Source organism: Pseudophryne corroboree, chromosome 6 (assembly GCF_028390025.1).
Source record: "Pseudophryne corroboree isolate aPseCor3 chromosome 6, aPseCor3.hap2, whole genome shotgun sequence".
NCBI lineage: Eukaryota > Metazoa > Chordata > Amphibia > Anura > Myobatrachidae > Pseudophryne > Pseudophryne corroboree.
In genome coordinates, this window is record NC_086449.1 from 784,123,995 (window position 1) to 784,146,705 (window position 22,711).

The following is a 22,711-nucleotide window of genomic DNA, read 5'->3' on the forward strand; positions in this document are numbered from 1 at the left end:
CTGAACATAACACAAACGGCCTGACATTGAACACAAAAAACCTGCTTCACTCTAAGGGGTATATGTATCAAGCTTTGGAGAAAGATAAAGTGGAGAGTTCCCCCCAAAGCAACCAATCAGCATGTAACTTTCATTAATCTAGCACAGTATATGAAATGACTGTTTTAGAAGCTGATTGGTTGGGAAATTTTTTCACTTTATCTCTCTCTCGTTCTCTAAGACTTCATACATCTTAAGACTTATGTTTCTTAAATTACCAAATCATTCCTTAAGTGCAAATCCATTTTACATTGTACATTATGATTGCATACAAACACCATTGAAGCACACCTACCTTTTTAACTCTTTTCTTGGTTACTTGCAGACCCACTGAAGCCCCAGCAGTGTGAGCTGCAGTTAAGAGATACCACTGAACTGACCAATCTGGAGGACCTAAGTGGTGACAGGTAGCAAGTGTTATAACCACCATCTGCACTTTCAACTATTATCCTCAATGGTATTGGGCGGTGTTTGTATATATTCCTTTTGATAATGCATGGATCACATACTACACCATATAATTATTATTATTATTATTTATTTTTATATGTATGTATGCATGTATGCATGTATGTATGTATGTATGTATGTATGTATATATATATATATATATATATAAGTTTTTTAGGTTTTTATTTTAAAGAGATTGTAAGGGATGAAGTAACATAAGGGGTCATTCCGAGTTGATCGCTAGCTGCCGTTGTTCGCTGCGCAGCGATCAGGCTAAAAATTGGCATTTCTGGTCCGCAGTGCGCACGAGCGACGTACTTTCACAAAAAACTAAGCAGTTCCTAACAAGGTCTAGCGACGCTTTTCAGTTGCTCTGCTGATCGGTGAGTGATTGACATGAATGGGGCGTTTCTGGGAGGTAACTGAGCATTTTCCGGGAGTGTGCTAAAAAACACAGGCGTGTCAGATGAAAACGCAGACATGTCTGGGGAAACGGGGGAGTGGCTCGCTGAACGCAGGGCGTGTTTGTGATGTCAAAGCTGGAACTAAATAGACTGAAGTGATCGCAAGGTAGGAGTAGGTCTGCAGCTACTTAGAAACTGCTAGAAAATATTTTGGCCTCAGCGCTGCGATCCTTTCGGTCACACTTCTGCTAAGCTAAGATATACTCCCAGAGGGCGGCGGCTTAGTGTTTGCACTGCTGTTAAAAGCAGCTAGCGATCGATCAACTCGGAATGAGAGCCATAGTTGACAGTTATACTGTTGACATTCAAAATGTTGACTAGAGAATGCCAATGTAGAAGTAATGCTATTTAACGTATTTTAGCTGTGTCTTCATTACAACTTTAAACATGATGCTTTGGTATCATGTTTAAAGTTATAATACCGACTCAGTTAAACAAGATATAATGACATTAGCATTCTTCCTTCGAAATACGCTGTGGACATTTTGACAGCGTAACTGTTGACATACCATATGTATTCTGATTATTAATATTTATTTTATGTTAGGTAATACATTTATGGGCTATTATTATTATTATTATTATTATTATTATTATTATAATCAATATTTTGTTATTAATATTTTTGTAATGTGGCATAATGAAAATCACATGGATACTGCAAGTCACCAAAGAGTTCAGCACACATATAAAAACAGATGGCTGAAGACCATGGTTCGTTAACAGGTCACAGAAATCCTAATGAACTTGTTTTTTCTATCTGAAGGGATGAAAACGTAAGTCAACGATCATAATTTACATAGCTATTATTTGCAGGAATTTCTAAATATTTTAACATTACTTATATATTATAATGCCATTAGAGCTAGCACTTTTATCATCATGCTACATATATTGGGCCTAATTCAGACCTCATCGCTTGCTAGGGTTTTTTTTTGCAGTCCTGCGTTCGCATAGTCACCACCCACCGGGGAGTGTATTTTAGCTGTGCAAGTGTGCGATCGCATGTGCAGCCGAGCGGTACAAAAAGTGTTTGTGCATTTTATGAGTTGCCCAGGACTTACTCGGCCACTGTGATCACTTCAGCGTGTCCGGGCCTGGAATTGACGTCAGACACCCTCCCTGCAAATGCTTAGGAACGCCTGCGTTTTTCCAGACACTCCAAGAAAACGTTCAGTTGCCTCCCACAAACGCCTTCTACCTTTCAATCACCTTGTGTTTGCCCATGCGAATGGATTCTTCGCACAAACCCATCGCAGAGCAAGGAACCGCTTTGTATCCGTGCGACGCGCATGCGCATTGCAGTGCATACGCATGCGCAGTTCTGACCTGATCGCAGCGGTGCAAAAAATGCTAGTGAACGATCAGGTCTGAATTAGGCCCATTGTACAATGTGTGTGCTCGTGGTATTGGTATCCTATTATACAGCCAAAAAATATGAAGATATGTCTTCATTTGAACATGCACGATTGTAATAGACTCTTTTGTTTCTGTCAAGGATCTTCAGTTAATATTTGATGTTCCATATTAAAATGACCTTCACTTGTCATTGTCTTGTGTACTTTATCACAATGAGATCACAATGAACAATGTGTGTGTAGGGCATGTACAGGAGTGATGGTGCACAGAATAATTATGTCAATTTGTTTTTTTTATCAGAACACGAGCTTAGTTATAGTGTCATTGTTTACCAAGTATTTGGAACTGCAGATTAATAGAAAACTGTCAACTTGAGATTCCATTTTCTATGAACAATACTTTATTTTAAAAAGATCAAAAAAATTATCTGATTTATTTATTTAATGTACACTGCTACCATGGGGTGTAGACCATACTTGCCTACTCTCCCGGAATAGCTCCCGAATATCGGGTGACCCTCACGACCCCCCCCCCCCCCCCCACCCGGAAGAGCAGTCAAGTCTCCCGATTTTTGCGGTCCCCCCTGCCCGGCCGCCCACTTAGTCAGTAAAGTGGGTGGTCTGGGTACTCGATGACGCGATTCTTGTTGAATCGCATCATCATAGCCACACCTCCTGCAGTATAATGCCTGTAATATCAGCATTACAGAGTGGCGTGTGTGGCTTAAATGATGCACCTTGCCAACCACAACCCCATACCGCCTCCGTCCCACCTCTATTCTGCCTCCGCCTCTTCTGCCGATCATTGCCCTGCCCCGCCCACTGCCGAGCCAACGTGGCTGCTCTCTCCCAGTGAGAGAGCAGCCACAAAATCGGTAAGTATGGTGTAGATGCAAGCGCTGGGGCTGGGCACTTACGGCGTGACTCTAAGACTAAATTTGAATGAATCACGTAGTTATCTACAAATTGTGCATGCCCTGCAGAAAGCAATCGCAGACTGTGCATGCACTGTAACAAGCATACGCGCATAGATGGAGTTGGAACGTGCAGCCAGATTGATTTGTCTATTGACGGATCTCTGTTTGTGTGAGATTTTGTGTTTCTGGACAGCAACTGGGTGGTTACTGAGCAAACGCACGGTATAGAGACATCTTACGGGAGTGTCATGATGATGATTGTGTCGTATGCATGTAAGCCAACTCCTGTGATTATTTGGAGCACGTGTATAAATATGAGGTGTATGTTACTGAAGAATCGTTTGGACCCAGGACGGGTGGATAAACACATTAGCCACAATATGGTAGCAAGCAGGCTGAAGATGCATCTGATCAGAAGGTGTGAATCAGAGCTGATCATAGATGTGCTAAATTTAGCATTTCTATGATCAGATTCTCAGACATGCCCTACACCCCCCCTTCCCCCCGCAAAGGGTTTTGCACCCACTGAGTTGCTCCTTGCCAGCACAGCACCTGCACTTCCAGGCGGCTACCCGCCACATCCTCGGTTGCAGGACGCCGTGTGACATCACACAGCCACAGCGGCCCGTCCCCGCAATGGTCCAGACCCCGTCCTGCCACCAGCATTCTAGCACCGTTTGCACACCCCCTCCTGCCCCGCAACTGCCACTGCCTGTCAATCTGGCAGAGGCGATCGTAGCCCTGAGATGCTGTTAGCATCTCACTGGACTCCCGGGGTGCGCAAAGGGCTTCAGACTGCGATCGCTGCATCGTGGAAGTTTGAATTAGGCCCAGAATCAGACTCTTTGCAATTAACAACTATTCAAATTTTAAAGCTTCTCTCGCTATTTTTCCACTGGCAACAAGATTCTTTGCGGCAAGGTGTAGAAAAGAAGACTCAAAAAACACCACCATTGTAGTGTTATAGCTAAGAGGTAACTCCAGTACGTCCTTAACCTAACAGGATTCTACGGTCTTGCCAATATTATCATTCTTTATATTATATGTGAAGCCTAATTAACAAGTCCTTGTTCAGTTATAGTGATTTAAGAAAACAAAAACTTTTTTTATCAATTTACAATATTTTCTAAATATTTGTATTTTTTATATTTTGATCAGTTTTTTTCCACTATTAATGAAAATTAAAAAAAATATTAAAGTTTCTAAACATGGGAAGTGGTAATATTGCCCATAGCAACCAAACAGATCTTATCTAATATTTTCTATGATGCAATAGAGAAATGATAGCTAAAATCTGATCAGTTGCAATGGGCAACACCATCACCTTTCATTTTTAGAAGCTTTAGTAAATCTACCCCCAATTCCTTCAGTTGCAGTGTGCCTGGAGAATTCAGTTGTCTATTTCACTCATTTACATGGAGATATTGACCCAGCAAATTGGTAAGAAAACCCATGGTAGCTTGTCTGGTAATGCCAAGGCAGCTGAGCATTATTTAGCTGCTTCTGTGAGATTCACAGTGATTATCTCTTGTTAATAAATGGACCTCACAGTTCTGTACTGTTTAGATGTAAAATGTTTTTATGTCTATGTTCTTCAACATAGACAATTATTATTATTATTATTATTATTATTATTATTATCCTTTATTTATATGGTGACACAAGGGTTCTGCAAGCAGAAAACAAGACAATCAAAGTATATTGTGACTTACAGTACAAGACATTGCAGGACAAGCTCTGTCACTAACATCTGCCCCACAGACTCACCCTGTCACCCGCCACATCTGTTCCTGTAGACTCTCTACACCATGCCAAATATGTAACCCATCCCTGCAGACACAGGCTGGTGGTAAGGGGTTCAATGTTTGGCCAATTTTCAAGGACTCCACTCCATTACCTCATTCTCAAGGTCCATGCAAACAAAGGCAGAAAGGCTCTTTGGCCTTGTTGGATGTTGCCTTATTGTTGTTCTTTGGAACTTGTTGGATGTTGCCCTATTGCTGTTGGTTACGAAAGGGCCCCCATAGCAGTTCAAGCTTCAGGGCTCCAAAAATGTAGGGCTGCCACTTAATCTTAATCTTAATCAGACTTTCTATAACCTAACTTCAACCTAGGGGGCAGCTAGCTGATGGGAGCAGCTGGTGATGAAATCACAAAGTTAATATTTATATTCAGAACAGTATATAAAACACTGAGCAACATCTGAGACCAGGTACTTACAACCTAAAAAATTAAATTTTCTAATGTACTGACCTAAGTGTCTGAACATGGCTAAGAATAGGAGATGCACAAACAAAACTCTTAGAGTTGTGTGTGCAAATGCTAGGAGCTTGGGAGATAAAATGTCAGAACTAATTGCAATGGAGACTATGGATGATTTGGAAATTGTGGCTATTACAGAGCCTGGGTGCAATGAAAAACGTGACACTTAATTTTTAGAAAGGACAGAATGGGGAAGACCAGAGGAGGGGTAGCAATGTTTGAAAAAAAGAGCATAAACTCTAATTTAATAAAAATATTGACAACAAACTGAGACCTTTTGGGTGCCCATAGAAACGTTGGAAAAGGACAGTACAGTATTTGCACTGGGGTGATCTATAGACCACCAGACCAGGGGGAAGAACTACTGCAGAACATCGCTAAAATGGCTTTAAAAGGGGGGTAAATAGTCATGGGAGACTTTAATCTACCTTATGTAAACTGGAAGGGCTCTTTTGCAATTTGAAAAGGAAGTCAGTATGGTTTATAAAAAAGGGTTTCATCAAGTGTGATAGAGGCTTTTGACATGGTCCCACATCACAGACTGTTAAATAAACTCAAAAGTGTAGGTTTGGATTACAAAATGGTTAAATGTATAAGAACTTGGTTTCAGGATAGGAAAGAGAATTGTAGTAAATGGAGTGCAGTCTCAGGTGGGAAAGGTTACAAGTGTTTGGGGGGATTATCCAATTAAAGTTGAAACCATATCAGGTGCGAAAAACGATCTCTTTTTGACTTTTTTCCGATGTTTCACCAATATTTCTTTACAGGCTTACCCAATTTGGTCACCTGTAAAAAAATACATTATCTCCCGAAAACACAAAGGTTTAATGACACCTGTGTGTTTTTGGTAGAAACAGTCCCTTTTTCGTATGAAAACGGGTCTGCTGCCGGGGATTTGGTTTCGCCTGCCTGAGGCTGGTGAAACAAAATACCTCATAAGCTGCATCTTACGCCGGCTTATCGGGGCTAATTATAACCAGTGCTTTTTAATATCTTTGTTAAGGACATTGCAAATGATATAAAAGAGAAAGTATGCCTTTTTGCAGATGACACAAAAGTATGCAATGGGGTAGACACACCAGGACGGATGAAACAAATGACTGAGGATTTAGGTAGTCAAGAGTAATGGCCAAGAACATGGCCACTACAGTTTAATGCCCAGAAAAATGCAAAATCATGCACTTGTGTCTCAAAAAACCATAGGCTAAATATAGTATTAACCGCACTAAAATGGAAACTACAGAGGAGGAAATGAATCTACTGTAGGAGTGACTAATTCATGTGATTTAAAGTCAAGTAAGCAATGTAACAATGCAAAGAGAAAGGCAAATCAGATGCTTGGTTAGAGTGAGAAATCAGTACCAGAAAGAAATAAGTAATAATGCCACTGTATAGTTCATTGGTACAGCATCATCTAGAATACTGTGTTCAGTTCTGGAGGCCATATATACAGGAGGATATAAATACATTACAGACTGTACAAAGAGGGGCAACTAAAATGGTGCATAGTCTTTACCACAAAACTTTCAAGGAAAGATTAAAATATATTAATTTGTATCATTTGGAGCAGAGAAGAGGAAGGGGGCATGATAGAAACTTTCAAATATACTGTATCAAGGCTTTTAACAAGTTAAACGAGGGAAACATTCTTCAAAGGAAGATAAGTATTAGAACACAAGGACATCCACAGGGAAACTTGAGGAAAATTACTTTAAAGAAAGGGTAGTGTATAGGTGAAAGAGCCTCCCATCAGAGGTGGTAGAGGCTAAGGGGTAAATTTCAAATTCAAACACAGATGAGACCAATTAAACACAGGGTTTTTTTTATTTCTAAGTTAAACACAGAAATGTACTATATTCCCATGTTTCACTGAATTGGATTCTCCAATGGTGAATCTGGACATGTTTGGCTGCCAGGTTTGCCAACAGCCAAACACTCCCAAACATGAAGCCTACACAGATCAGTGAGATTCGTGTATACTTCTCTATGAAAAGTTCTAGACAGAGTACAAAAAAAAAAAAAAAAAACAACTGCATGGGGTCCCCACTCCTAAGCATAACTAGCTTGGGGGAGGGGGGAGAGACATTTTTTAAACCAGAACTGGGTTCCCCTAGCCAAGGAGGTAATGCCACAGCCAGGGGGACACATTTATATTGGTCCCTGCAGTCATAGCATCTTCTCCCCCCAGCTAGTCGGCCCTTAGAACCCTTCCACCCCCCTTTCCCCAAACACCTAAGGCCCAGTGCTATGGCTGGCATCCCTTAGCAGTGGATGCCAATTTCATAGCTTCAAAGTGTAAAAAATAGATTTAATATTGTCTTTTACAGGTGTAACTACAGGTCCCAGCAAGCCTCCCCCACATGATGGTACTTGGAGAACCACAAGTACCAGCATGCATTGCATTAGAAGGCCTGCTGATACCTGCAGTCCTCCTGTAAAAGAAATATTAAAATAGGCACACCATACAAAGTACAACTTTAATAAAGCATACATGCACATAGGAATCAAACCGAAGACCTCAGTGCTGTGAGACAGTAATGCTATCCATTACATCATCCATGCTGCCCACACCCACCACTATGCTATAGAAAGAAACTGCCAACTGCACATGAATAGAGACTCAGCTAAATTTTGTATACACAGGTAGATTCTCACATTTGCATAGGGTAGAAAGTATGTCAGATGAAATGCGGATGTGTGCAACTTGGAGTCAGGTTCATTAGGGCAAATTTGGTATAAATACCATTTAATGTTAACTTGGTAAAACACTTACCATCACACAGGGGTGCCTTTCAGTGCAACACTACCTATACAAAACTTAATTTCAACCAATCCCTATATATACTGTAGATGCTGCTTCTTGTGAGTTTCCGGTTCTGACCATGGCTATTGTCCTGACCTGATTCTGCCCATCTTTTGGTGCTGCATTTGCCTGTTCTGACCCGTTTCTGTTGACTATATTACAGCATGGTTCATGATGCCTTGTGCTCTACCTGCCGTCATTTCCTCCAGTGCCCCCAGCCCCACACATTAGAGGGATTTGACCTGCATACTGGATGCAGCAAAGCCCAAACCCCCAATATGTTAAACTCTGCGCCTCTGCTCTGAGTCTACACCAATCCTACAGTAAGACCAGCATCCATACCATCTTCATGAGAGTTGTGACACACATCTCATCTCTGACCTTATTCAGATACTGTTCCTCTTCTTCTCTTAGATCTACTGCTGACCTGTTCTTTCCTTCCAATCTCATAACCATGTTATGGAGGCTGGCAGGAGTAGGGGAAAACATAAAAATGTAGACAGCATAGTATAGTCATGTATAGCCATTATTGCTACAGCATACCTCCCAACTGTCCCAATTTTGATGGGACAGCCCCGTTTTCATGGTCTGTCCGACGCCGTGGGTTGCAGTGTTCTGTGGTGATGGTGTGTGTGTGTGTGTGTGTGTGTGTGTGGGGGGGGGGGAGTTGGGAGATCTGAGCAGAGCAGAGGTGAATAGATGCTGTGCACATGCATACAGCTTCTATTCTCCAGCGGAGAGGGACAGCAGCACACTGAGAGTGGTTCATGCCCCGATACTAATAAAAAAGGGGGCATGTCTTGTGATTGCAGAGCTTCAGCTTGTCATGAGGCCATGCCCCCTAGCCATGAGGTCACACCCCCTATTCGGAGGCCACTTCCCCTAAATTCATCCCTCATCGGCATGCAAAAAAGTTGGGAGGTATGCTACAACCACCAGGCCACACATGCATCTGGACACTTTTATAGGTATCACAATTAATTACCAATGAATACAATGTTGTTTAGAAGTTAAAATCGTCTGTCTATTATTATTTTGGGGGATTTTGTGTCCGATATGTGTTCGATTTTCAAATCGAATGCTAGTAAATCAGGGGATCCTATATTCGTCTATGTAAAAGTACTGATGCTTTGCCAATATTCAGTTTTGAATGGGATTTTTTTAATATTAAATTTGACATTAAATTTTGCTTTTAGTAAATCTCCACATTGCAAAATCGAATGAAAATCCTATATAAAATCACAAAAACCCCTCAACATTTTTAAAAATCGAACATTAGTAAATAAACCACACAGGTACCTTACAACTCAAAGCTGATCACAAAAGGTGCTGATACCTAAAGTTATATACAGTATTACTAAGTTTACATAAAATAAATCTTTCTACAAGCAAGCATGACATATTACTGTAGTATCTGTAATGAAATGAGCAAAGCTAATTTCGTAGTGACCCAGATTAGAGTATTCATTCTGTGTGTTTCCCTATTTGATTCAAACTAGATCAGTCATAACAATGCAATATAATAATGTCAATTATTTATAGGATGCTGTCTTGAGGTGTTGTTTAAAGTTTACATCTCTACCTGCATCACAGATAATCATGTGCTCTAGACAACAGTACTTATTTTTATATTTTCTCTAATCACAGCAGGTGGGAAATGAGGAGATGATGTACAATACTAACATGATGTAAACGGAATGAAAATGACAAACTGGAACAAGTAAGTAGGGCACATAAATTTCGAGGAACGCCGTTATGTTTTATTTCTACTTTATAAATTTATAACCTGTAATGGTGAAAATTAGTGTAATTGTTTCAATGTGTTCTATGCTGGACTTTCCCCAAGCCCACAAATACAGTATATGCATAGCAGTAGAATTTGTGTAGTGTCATTACAGCCTGCTGAACATTCTTGACATTTTCCATGGGCCTGATTCATACAAATGGAACCGCGCTCACCTGAGGTGGCTCCATCGCAAACGAGCACTCCCGTCCACCTAGTCACGCCGTGAGTGCAGACAGAAGCTCCCATTCAGAGCGTCTCTGTCCGGGCGTGCGGATGGAGATGCTCTCCATTCAAGTGTATGGGGCGTATCTCCGTCACGGGCGCGCGCGCCCAGGTGGACTGGGATGCTCTCACCGTTAGGCGGGCATGTCTAGTCATAGACGAAGCAACGACTAGCATGCGTCCATCTGTACATGTACGCCAGTGGTTCTCAAACTTTTTGGAACTGTTTTCACTGCACCCCTAGGCCAAAAGTTTTTTAACTGATAAATTTAATAAGAAATATTATAAATATTATATTAAGTAAATTCTGTTTATATGTCATCCTTGGGATCAATTGGGATGTAGTTAAGTGACCAACGGTCAGGAGACTGCAGGTCACATAACCTCCCCCTGCATCCCGAAAACTGAAAATATTGACAGGGACTAGATACCGGGAGTGGGAATAGATACCGAGCCCGCAAGGAGCTTGGTTGCACTCGCCCCCACCGCCTGCATCCTGCGCCGGGATCCAAGCATCGGGATGCTAACCGCCGGGATCCCAGCCGCCAGTCACGTGGCCCCAACTCGTTCAGTTATGTGGTGAGGGACAGGATTTGCTTCTGTTTGTCCACATATTTTATGATTAACAGTCACCAGCACTGGTTTTGCCTATTACATTGACCATAAATAATTTGAATTGGTCCTGGACCACCAATCCAGGGCATACCTGCAAGTGTCCTGAGGCAACCTCAGTTTGAGAATCACTGATTTATGTAGCTTTGGATGGACTAATGCAACTGCCACCAGAACTTGTACTGAGACGCCCACCGGAGCCATGCCAGCTGTGCACGCAACATAGGCAGCATTGTACGCAGATCTTGCAAACATTGACTCCCTATGGTCACTCAGAATGGCCAATGCAACTAAGATGTTGGCGCCATTTTATCTGCATATGGGATCGCAGTCACACCTACCATGCTATACACCTGCGTTTTTTTGCCGCCACCCTCCACAAACAGTCCCTGACTGAGAATCACTTTATGAAGAAATCCTCACTGCGAGTGGCATTGCTAAGGTACGTTGGTGCACGTGCAGTATGACCGAGGAGTCAGCGCAGTCATCTGATTATCACTCAACTGCCTAAATATCAGCATAGCATACAAGTATGAATCAGGCCCTGGGTTTGCTGGCAGTAGCAAACATTGTGGCTGCACTCTGGGCCTGATTCTGAGATAGATGCAGGAGTCCTGCAGAACACAAATTTCTGATTATTAATGATCTGCAGCTGTGAAAGGTCCGTTCTACACATGCCCTGAATGGGCTGTGCGATGTCACCCATATTTCCCTCCTGACACTGACTGAGTGACAAGCAGCATCTTTGGGGAGATGGGGGGAGGCCTGAGTTCCTGGAAATGGGCGGGGTGGTGTCACCCCAATTTTTTGGGGAAGAGCCAAGGATCTTCGTTTCATTATGCAGACTTCCTGGCCTCACAGACCCCCCTCCATTAGTAAGATGAGGAAACTGAGGATTGCTCAGTTGGCCGTCTTTATGAACATCGATGGTCGCAATGTTGGAACCCAGCTTGTGACATCGGTCACAGTGCTGGGATCGCAACTACAGTACGTGCAGGCATCTCTTCTGCTGAGACATATCATGCATTTTCCTCCTTAAAATCGGATGGAAAGTCAAAGCTGCTTGCAATCGGCATTGAATTTCCATCCATCTCTGTTTGTAATACACAAAAAGTTCAAAATAAGTTTTAAAAAAGACCCCACTTTTGTATCTATACATTTAGACATTTGTGCACTAGCTGACTCTAAATAAATGTCATTGAGAGTCTTATTCATTTCAAGCCTTGTTGGCTGAACCAGAAAACCAATAAAAGGCAGCAGAATTTTTGTTCAAGCTACTTGGAGACTCTTGCTTCCATCTTTCATTCAATAGTGACGTTACCACCTTAAATCAGCTATCGTGTGATTGTTTTGGCTCTCTATGTTGAGAGACACTTGCTGCAAATCATTTTACCTATATACTGTATTGTGAAGGATACAAAATAGCATTCTATAAATGATAAATAGAACCTATTGGTTGCTACAGGCAACTTCTCCCCTTGACCTCTCTAGAAGCTTAGATACAGTACATCTTCCCCTATGTCTCTGGCCATTTGTAAACAGTCCAAACTCTGCAATATTTTTTTGTTTTGTAGATCATTATTCCCACTTATGGCACCAGTAACACAACAATATGCAACCCTTAAGTGTGAGCCTTGAAACCAAAGAACCAGACAGTGTATGGTGGTTAGGGAGATAGGCTGCCATAGCCAGCTATCACATGTAACCATCTGTGTGGTGAATATATATCTACAAGCAGGCACATTTCTGCAAATGAGCCTGTTCGGTATGGGGGAGTAAAAGGTAGTGTTCTGAACTGACAACTATAAAAGTTATAGTTAGTAGTGACCAATGATATCTTTGCTTCTATTTCCTCAATGAAAACAAAAATGAGACAAGTTATTTTAGCTTAAGGACATTTAGCGATGTCAGCGATTTGGACGATGATCGATCTGAATGATGATCATTATCATCCAAATTGGCTTGCATTGAAAATTGATGGAAAACCAACGATGAATGACCGCGGGGACCCGTCATTGGTGCCTCCATACTAAACGATATGAATTATATATAGTTCAGTTCTGAATGAGATCGTTCAAATCGCCCGTCAATGTCACTAAGGGGTATATGCAATTGGTGTCGAAAAGATGACAGTTTTTGACATTTTAAGGTCAAATCGTGATTCGACCTATTCAGTCCTATTCAAGTCGTGGAATTCAACTTGTCGAAAAGCATGTGGATTGGTGGAATAGCTGCCGATCCACGTGCTTGTGTCGAAAACTGGGCCAAAACCACAGGATTTGGCCCCGTTTCCGACCATGTCAGTCCGACATAAAAAAATGTCGGACTGAGATGTGGGACCCAGAGGAGGAGAGGGGGGTAGCCGCAGGGAGACTGGGGAGAGCCGCGGGCATACAGGGGAGATCAATGCTGCAGCAGGATGTCACGCAGCCGTGCGGCTCACGGCAGCGTCCGCCTGGCTCCAGCAAGTTAGGTCACACTTGCTGGAGCCGGGTGGACACTGCCATGAGGTCGGGTGGCTGTGTGACATCCTCCTGTAACGCTACTGTAGCACTGCTCTCCTCCGTCTGCCCACGGCAGTCCCTGCTGGTCTCCCCGCGGCTCCTCCCCCCTCTCCTCCGATGGGTCCCTCATCTCAATTCGACTTTTTAAAAGTCGAATTGAGATGAGATTTGAATAGGTATTGTCGTATCCATTCGGACAAATGCATGTCGGAATGGATCCGACCCTAATTGAATATACCCCCAAGTGTGTAGGGCCCTTTACAGTTAAGACAAATCGTCTCTTCACTATTTGTTTTTTACATTAATACTTTAGTGAAGGGCCAATCAAAAACAGGATTGTGAGTTGATGTTGGCTCGCCAGGATGTTGCTGTGATCCCTACTCTACCTGACAACATCTACAGACTCTACGGCATGATATAATTTCTAATTAACATAATATATATACAGTATGTGGCACTTCAACAACCTGGCCTCAGAGTTCATACTTACTGTGGAGATTCCCATGTGTTTACTAGTATATTTTTAATGTTTGTGCATTGCATGTAAACCCAAGTGTACAATAGAGTTTCTAATCGTATCATACTTACTTGCATTTTTAGCGTAATGCTGCGTTACACATCTTGCTCATAATTTGCCTACTTTAGAAATCTCTTCTGATGAGGATTCAAGGGGGCGGGTCCTTGTGGTATGTGCAGGGGTGTGGTGAAGTTATGAATCATATCACCATGGCCCCGCCCCCTCTTAATTTAATCTTTACACTACATAGGGGTAAGGCCATCATTAAGCCCCTACCCATCAGTGAAAATGTTTGTCATACATATTTGCGTTTTGCCGTAACGAATGAAATAGCCAGCAGCATTACAGATTTCTTTGTAGTTTGTTGTACTGTGTTTCCAAAGTTTCATACAGCCTACATATGATATATTTAATGTATATTTCCATAGCTGCTTTTATCTACCTCAGCCAGCCAGCAAAAAGCTACGGCACTTTTCCTGTTGATGAAACACTTTCAAATTCTCATCCGATGTGCCAATGACAGGTTAAAGCCAAGGATCTCAAATCTGTCAGGTGTAAATGTGGCTGCCATTGACTTAGTCACTTTTATGTGAATGCTGCTCACACCGGAAAATACTGCATGGTCTGTCGAGCAGGCAAGATATGCACTGTGAGAGGAATAGCAATTGACAGGCAAGAAACGTGTATTTCAGAACTTCCAACCACTGGGTGATAGTCAAGCTAAATAAAGCATCTGGAGCAGTAGGATTGGATTTAATGGGGTAAATTGTTCAAAATAATCTGATCTATTTTTCTTTTGCTGATATACAGGGGGAGATTTATCAAGAGAGATAAAATGGATTGCGATAAAGTACCAACCAATCAGCTACTAACTGTCAATTTACAGGTGTGTAAAAAAAAAAAATGTCAGTTACAAGTTGATTGGTTTCTATGAGCAAGTTCTGCAATTTATCTGTCTCCAAGACTTGATACATGTCCCCCACAGTCTTCAGTGGAGACGCTTGTGGACAAAAATACACTTGTGGGTTAACTCTGAGATGAGACATAGATTAAGGGGTGGAGGTCCTGCTAAGGAGGACCATATTTTTCCTATAATTTTATCAAATATGTACTACATAAATGAAAGCTAAAGATGACTGGTTGCTATGGTATCCAATGTTCTTCTTTAGAAGGTTTGATACTGCACATCTCCTCCTAAGTGTATAATGATCAAACAAATGGGTGCCACCTGTTCTTCTCCAGGGAAGTGCCCCGAAAGTGGTATAGATTGACTATTTTACATTTTCTGGTTTTCGGCATATTAAGGCACTTTTACACTGGTTGAGGGCCCTGATTGATAGGCCAAGGCAATATAGACAGAAAAACCATTACTTAAATGAGTTCCCCTATTACTGTACACAAATATTTAGAGCTGCTTACGCAAACAAAAATAAAGGGAGAATTTATCTGCTCTGTCCTTTATACAAATATTTTTTTATAGCGATACTCAGGTTACAATAATTTCATAAGAAAATGTTGGAATTTATATACAAGGTGAGGCAAAAAAACAAACAAACAAGAAAACCCAAGATATTAAAGGCATGGTACAGTAAATGTTATTCAAAATGTTAGTACGTAATATGAAAGTGCATGCGATACAGTTCATTTTCAATTGGTTTTGAATATGATTTGGTCATTTCGTGGCATATAGCAGCCTTCAGTTCATCAATGGTTCTTGTTGGATGTTTGTAGACCTCAGCATTCAGATGGCCCCGTTGGCTGTGCAGCGGCCTCTCATGTTGGTGATGAAGATTGTTTTCAACCCAGTAACGGAATTAATGCTTGTTAACGTAGCCAGACAAATGAAAGAGAGCTTCGTCTGGATTTTTGCAGTGATCACACCGGAAATGGCCCGCCGAGTGATGTAAAACTTCAGAATCGACTACAAATGTGTATCATGTATAAAGTCCACCATATACACCATATTTAAAATCAATTGAAAATAACCTGTATTCCTTAAACTTTTAGTTTATGTACAAAAATTTTGAATAGCATATACAATATATATATATATATATATATATATATATATACACATGGATATATCTACTGTGTATATATATACAGGGTGATTCAACAGTCGCAGTACACCCTTTTGTTTCAAAAACTGTGCAGAAAATGGGAAAACTGACTTAGATTCAAGATGGCCAATTTCAAGATGGCATCCATGTTCGGTACATAGCCTAAAAGATAGCTCACCTCACCTATACATTACTAGAGTATCCCTGCACAGTTTTTGAAACAAAAGGGTGTACTACGACATTTGATTCACGCTGTTTATATAAACAACTGCAGCCTCGTTAGTCACGATCGGCATATGCAGCGTGCCTGGGTGCAAGGAGGTGTGCCTAGTCATAGGAAGGCGTGCCTAGTCATAGGGAGGTGCACAGACCGTTTGGCGTTACCTTTAAGTGTAATACCTGTGATCATCCACCAGATGTTGCTTTTTAAAATCACCATTACGCATGCGTGTGGTCTCCATTAAAATACAATACCAAAATACATAGTAAGAACTACTTTACTAGTGCGTCTCATTACGCTACAATATGCTACAGTATGTCATACAGTATATTACAGTGTACAGACGTAAATACAGTAGTACAGTGTATACAGATGCAAACGAACATGATAAAGCCACAGTATAGTCCATTGACATTAGGAATATGTGAGCGTCCAAGTACCGCAGACAAATCAACAAATAAAACCAATAGTGTACACAGGCGCAAACGAATGTGTTACAGGTACATTGTGGTCTATTGATGTTAGGGATATTGTATGTTAGCGTACTAATCCCGTAGCCATTACGGCATAATCAAAACCAATGTGCTTATTCATCTGTGGGCGGCGATGTGTCCGAGTGGTGAAGTGTTCCACTTCCCATGCTTAGAGTCCCGGGTTTAATTCCCAAAGTGCGAATGCATGTTAGTTTTTTCCAGACACTTTATTATTTTTTTATTTTTTTATCTATCGTACTGCACTATACTTTTACAGTCAATAGAAGTGCACACAAGTTTTACATAAAGCAGGGCAAAGCTGCAGGAGCGTATCTACTGTAAAATACACAGTGGCTACAAGGATAAGGTTCTATACACCGTACGGTATACATCAATTCTGTAGCAGGGCAGACTCGATTGAAATGGCTACCACCTGTGACTTCTTGCCTCATGGAAGCCCTCAGCTATGGAGCGAGTGACGGCATAGGTTTTGCAGGCTACAGGGCAATGCTGAAGAAGTGTCACAATACCCTAGCTAAAATACCCGTGGGTTCATGTATAAAAGTAGTGCAAGGAGCGATTACTTCCCATTGGTGTTTGTTTATGCTGTTAGGGGACTCGGACGCTTATATATTGCAAAACACAGTAATTCCACCGTCTCCCCTACCCCCATCCCCCTTCCCCCCTGGAAGCCTACACAGTTCATACAGTAGACAGGGAGGGAGGTCAGGGTACAATAAATGTGCAACACAATACTACAGTATACCGTATATGAAAATCACACAGAGAACTGCAGTCGCTTTGATAGATGTGTAAATGGTACAGTAACAGTGATCCCTTCTTATAAAGTAAAACACAGATTCTCTGTCGCCGATGATCTACAGCACTGTGTTGCACGAACAGTTAATTGCGTCAGGATACACTCATTTATATTTACTGGTATGTCTACGGGTTCTCATTACCGCTGTGTATTTTAGATAGCGGAATCAGATGCAGATGTACCTTGATTTATGTGAAACCTGTGTGCACCCTTCCATTGAATGTATTACAATGGATTACAAAGAAAAAAAAATAATACAGTGAATGTCAGGGGAAAAAAATATAGATTGTCACTTTGAAAATCGAACCTGGGACTCTCAGCTTGGGAGGCGGAAGCCTTCACCGCTTGCCCACATCACTGCATGAAAGATACACAAGTTCATGTGTAAAACTAATGTAAGCAGCGATTCCTACCCATTGGTGTTTGTTTATGCCGTTAGGGGACTCGGACGCTCATATGGTAAAACATGGTATTAAGTTCTTCTGTACATACTTTAAAGTCAATGAGCTACATTATTCCTTTCACACACTAGTTGCGTCTGCATACACAAGTGTTTTACCACATTCGTTTGCGTCCGTATAAACTATTTTTTTTTTTACTCTCTCCGTCTGACCATTGGTCATCTGTGTGTACAGTATGCAGTACAGGACTGTATATTAAAATTCGAACTAAAGTACTGGATTAGTGGAGCATTAGCCACCCAGTGGTGGAGATGTGTATTGCATTCTGAGTATGTAATCGTGCCTCAACGTGCCTGTCCGTGAATAAACTCAGCAACCTAAACTATCACCTAGGTGTGAATAAATCTCCGTCTAGGCGCAGAAACAGCCAAGATAATGGAGGACCCATCTGTATATTTATAAAACCACAGACTCTTTCTCATACATTAATAAATTCTTATCTGTGGGCATGTAAAATGGCAGGATGGCAAGTCACTGCAGGGGTGTATGTAAATGCCAACAATAGCTGCTTAGAAACACACAGGTATATTAAATCAAATTATCAAATGTGTTAAAATTTACTGTAACCTTATAGATTATAGCTGTAACTTTTTATAGCACAGTTTACAGTATGAAATCTAAAATCTAATTGGTAGCTATGGGTAACAACAACGCAAGTGTGGGTGCTGTAAGTTATTTCTAAAGAAACATATTACAAATGTTATATTTATTAAATGGGAAAATTGCAAAGCTATCTTCCCTTTACAAAACAGAAAACTAATTAATCACATGTAAATATACATAAGCAATCTTCCAATTGCAAAGGTTATTATGCATTGTTTTTTGTTTCTTTATTTTGTACTATTATACACATTTTCCTTTACATGCAAATTTGCGCTGTACATTTTGAGCTAACAAGCACTTGGAGAGGCAGGCATAGAAGGTGACGCACTCAAGGTCATGACATTGATATATAGAACCTAGGGTCCCTGTTTGTATTAGTTTACACGCTACATTCATTTGTGTCTCTGAAATTCACTTTTTATTATTTAGGATAATTTAACTGTCCGATATAAATTGAAATGCCAAAAACCGACCAGCATGTACATTCTTCAATACAATTGCAATTTAAAACAAATGACAATTATTTCTGGCAATCTAAACAGGCCAAAAATCTACTTCTCCAGTTACTATTTAAAATCTGCCCTTTTTGTTTTTGCTACAGATGTTGAAAAGGGCATCATTACCAGGATTAACTGAGCCTGAAAATGATAGTATTGGAAAATAATTGATCATTAGATTTTTTCTAGTTGCCATAGCAACTCATGAGCCACTGGAGCGAGATTCTATTACTTGAGACAGGAAAAGTCTATAGGTTGTTAAACGTACAATATCTGAAGGCACAGTGCGGATATTCACAAACCTGTGCTAGACTGAACAATTCCTGATGCCACCGTTTGACCTAGCAGATCGTATTGATTTAACCGCGAACCATCTTCGGCAACGACAACAGACTGCGCAGGTTCCCGTGTCCAGGAGTAGACGACTTCAGCTCTCGTATAAGCATCTATATTTAAACAAAAATATTGTAATTATTTATAACTTTGCTGTATGCTCTATTGTGTTCACACCTGTATACAGGTGAAGGGGGGGGGGGGGGGCAGAAACTAGGCTACCACTGGGACCTCCATCAGACCTAGTCCCAGGTAATTAGTACCCCCCTCTCGGCGCCATTGCTTGTATAATGACCACACTGTGGAAGATAAGGTTGCTCAGGTGAAACAAGTTGCAAAACTTATTTTTGTAGGACTATAATTGCACACTTGTGCTAAAGTAGAAATCAGCCAACTCGGTTTTAGACCTGATGCATGCCATTTTTTTCTCAATTTAGTCTGGATCTATGAAATTGGCACATGTAGCCATCTTACTGTGGACAAAACACTGCCATATAAAACTACACATAAAATTATTATTTTATCAATAGCTTCTTTTTAAAAATAGAAAGAATTTGATACTGTATAGTGACATTTTCTTTCCTACAGTGACAAGGGCCTACTGTACTGTACCTAAGGTGGACAATCCCAGGAGCGGAATCGGCGGGATCCTGGGATTTAGGCCTAAAATTGGCCGGCATCAATCCCTGTATTTTGGGATTAGAAAACCCCCTTGTTTTTCAATGCCAGGCAGCGTTGAGCGTCCTCAGAAGGTTCAGACGCTGCCCAGCTCCCTCCTTTCGGCTCCCCTGCCCCATTCTGTGTGCACTGTGTAGCCTGACATGAAATCAGAGGACACACTGCGCAGTCTGACGCCAGCCCTCTGCGCTACCCGGACCTCACCTCGCCGCCCACCACCTGCAGCAAGTGAACCTGCCCGCACTCTCAGAGGATGGTGAGTAGTTCTGTGGGCTGGGCAGGTCCAGGAAGGGGGGACGGGGCACGAAGATTTTAATCTAAAAATCTTCAACCCAATCCCGGATATCCCGCGAATCCCGGGATTGATCATTTTTTAATCCTGATACCCGGGATTGAAAAAAAGGCCCGGAATTGGTTTACCTAACTGTACCTTTCATTTTAATCTGTTTATTTATACCCCTTTCACATAGAGAACCCGGGTTCATTGCTGGGGCAAGCCGGTGCATCCCAGGTCTGGCTCGGTGTGAAAGTGTCAACCTGGATCACAACAAGGGTTATTTCCGGTTCAGGCTCAGGTGAACTGCAGTTGTTTAAAAGGGTGCTGATTGGCTGGCTCAGTAACACTTGGAGATGATGTCATCTCCAAGCACTCCTGTGTGAGCAGAGATGATGGTGGCGGTGTGAAAGGGGTAAGTATATCTAAATCCCCGGTTCCGACACATGTTAAATATTCTGGTTCGGACACGGGTTGGAGCTGGGGCTTCAGTGTGAAAGGAGTATTAGGGAAAAAAATTATTCCACAATCTATGTTTACAAACTACTGTAGTGTGACTTTCATTGGGCTCTAAAAGAGAGATTGATAAATAGAAATAGTTAAGCAAAGAAAAATAAGCATTTTTATAGCAAATAGACAACAGACCATCTTGTTTATAAAATAATGTGAACGTTCCAATGAGGGAGGAAAAATGATCAAGCATTGAAGAGAGAGATAAAGTAGAGAGATAAAAAGTACTAAACAATCATCTCTTGACGTTTTGGAAAATTACAGTTATGAGCTGATTAGTTGTTACTTTATCTTTTAGTTTATCTCATTTTAAAATTTCTCATCGATGGCACAAAAAACAGCTTTACAAAACATGTTGTAGTGTACTGTGGACACTTCTTTTTTTTGTAGAAACATTTCTATATAAAATCTTGTTTTGTTGCATTTGCTTAAGGGCAGGGCTGGCGCTACCACTAGGCAGCTTTAGGCAGCTGCCTATGGGCGGCGACTACTGGAGGGCGGCACCGCTTAGTGCATGAAAGAGAACACTTTCTTTATAATCTGCCCATCTCAGCCCAGCCAAACTCCTCCCATTCTTTAAGAGACAGAGGAGCAGCTCGTGGGTGCCCACAACGTCTGTCTGTCTTCAAACGTGAGTGAGTTGACTGTTTGTGAGTCCCTGATTCTGCCACCCTGCCGTGCCGCCCACTAACGTCAGCGATAGCCTGGCCCGCATAGTGGAATGTGTTATGTTCAGGCTGCTACCGCCTGCCGCGTGTGCTCCTGAGTCCGGGGTCCCACATTACCACTATGAGCTATCACTGCCGTCTGCAGCACCCCACGCGATGGTCTCCCGCTTGATGATGCCCGCTCTGGCGTCCCCCCCCAACCACTCTGCTTTTGGGCACATGAAGCAGTCACCCACTGGCCTGGTCCGTTCCGCTGCCGCATCGTGTTACCGCTCCGGCGCTGCCTACCCCCCAACCCACCTGCATATGGGCACATGAAGCAGTCACCCGCTGGCCTGGTCCGCTCCACTGCCGCATCGTGTTACCACTCCGGCGCCGCCTCCCCCCAACTCCCCTGCATTTGGGCACATGAAGCAGTCACCCACTGGCCTGGTCCACTCCTCTGCCGCATCGTGTTACCGCTCCGGTGCCGCCTCCCCCGTACGATCGTCTGCAACTTGTTATCCACGCCCCCCCCCTCAATGCAATCCCGCGACTGGCTCCCGCATCTGATCAGCACTGGCACTCACCGAATGGTACCTGTTGCCAGCAGCAGATGCAGCAGCACTGACAGTGACCTGCATGCGGCTGTCACTGTCAGTGCTGCTGTTACAGGGAGAGACGAGAGAGATAGTGCCAGCCAGTGTCTTCTGCAGTCAGAAGACACTGGCTGACCCCCCCCCCCCCCGACTCCACAATGTTACCTGCTCCTCTCACATCTTGTCACCCGCTCCCCCCATCCATTCCCCCCACCCCCCTCCTGACACAACAGCAGTGCAAGTTTATAAAACTTAACTACACTGTGGAATTTGCTCGGTGGTGTTACAGCTCTTCCGAGTAGCCAGGGAGGGCAGGTGGGAACATGATGCTGATGTCGTGAAGTTACGCTTCCTGTCCCTGCGCAAGAGGATCCAGGACTCCTGCTATGCGCTCAATGCAGTGTACCTGCCTGCAGTGCCGCCTGTACTCTGCTACCCCCGGTCCACATGATGTCTGGGATGTGGAGGGGGAGAGCTCAGCAGATCTGATGGTAAGCGGCCCGCTGGGGAGCTGTTTGGTTGCCATGGTGACCCTTAGATCCTCGCAAAGCTTGCCATGCGAGCCCCGGACTGTGTGTGTGTGTGTGTGTGTGTGTGCGTGT

General features: G+C 42.4%; 1 protein-coding gene across 2 annotated transcripts in view; it reads right to left on the reverse strand.

Annotated features, from left to right (window-relative positions):
- GABRA1 (gamma-aminobutyric acid type A receptor subunit alpha1) overlaps positions 1 to 22,711 on the reverse strand; it is a 219,358-nt gene that overhangs the window by 71,334 nt on the left and 125,313 nt on the right. For both annotated transcript variants that reach the window (XM_063928756.1, XM_063928755.1), the window contains exon 7: positions 19,371 to 19,514. In XM_063928756.1, coding sequence (XP_063784826.1) covers positions 19,371 to 19,514 — 144 coding nt within the window. The remainder of the gene's footprint in view (positions 1 to 19,370; positions 19,515 to 22,711) is intronic.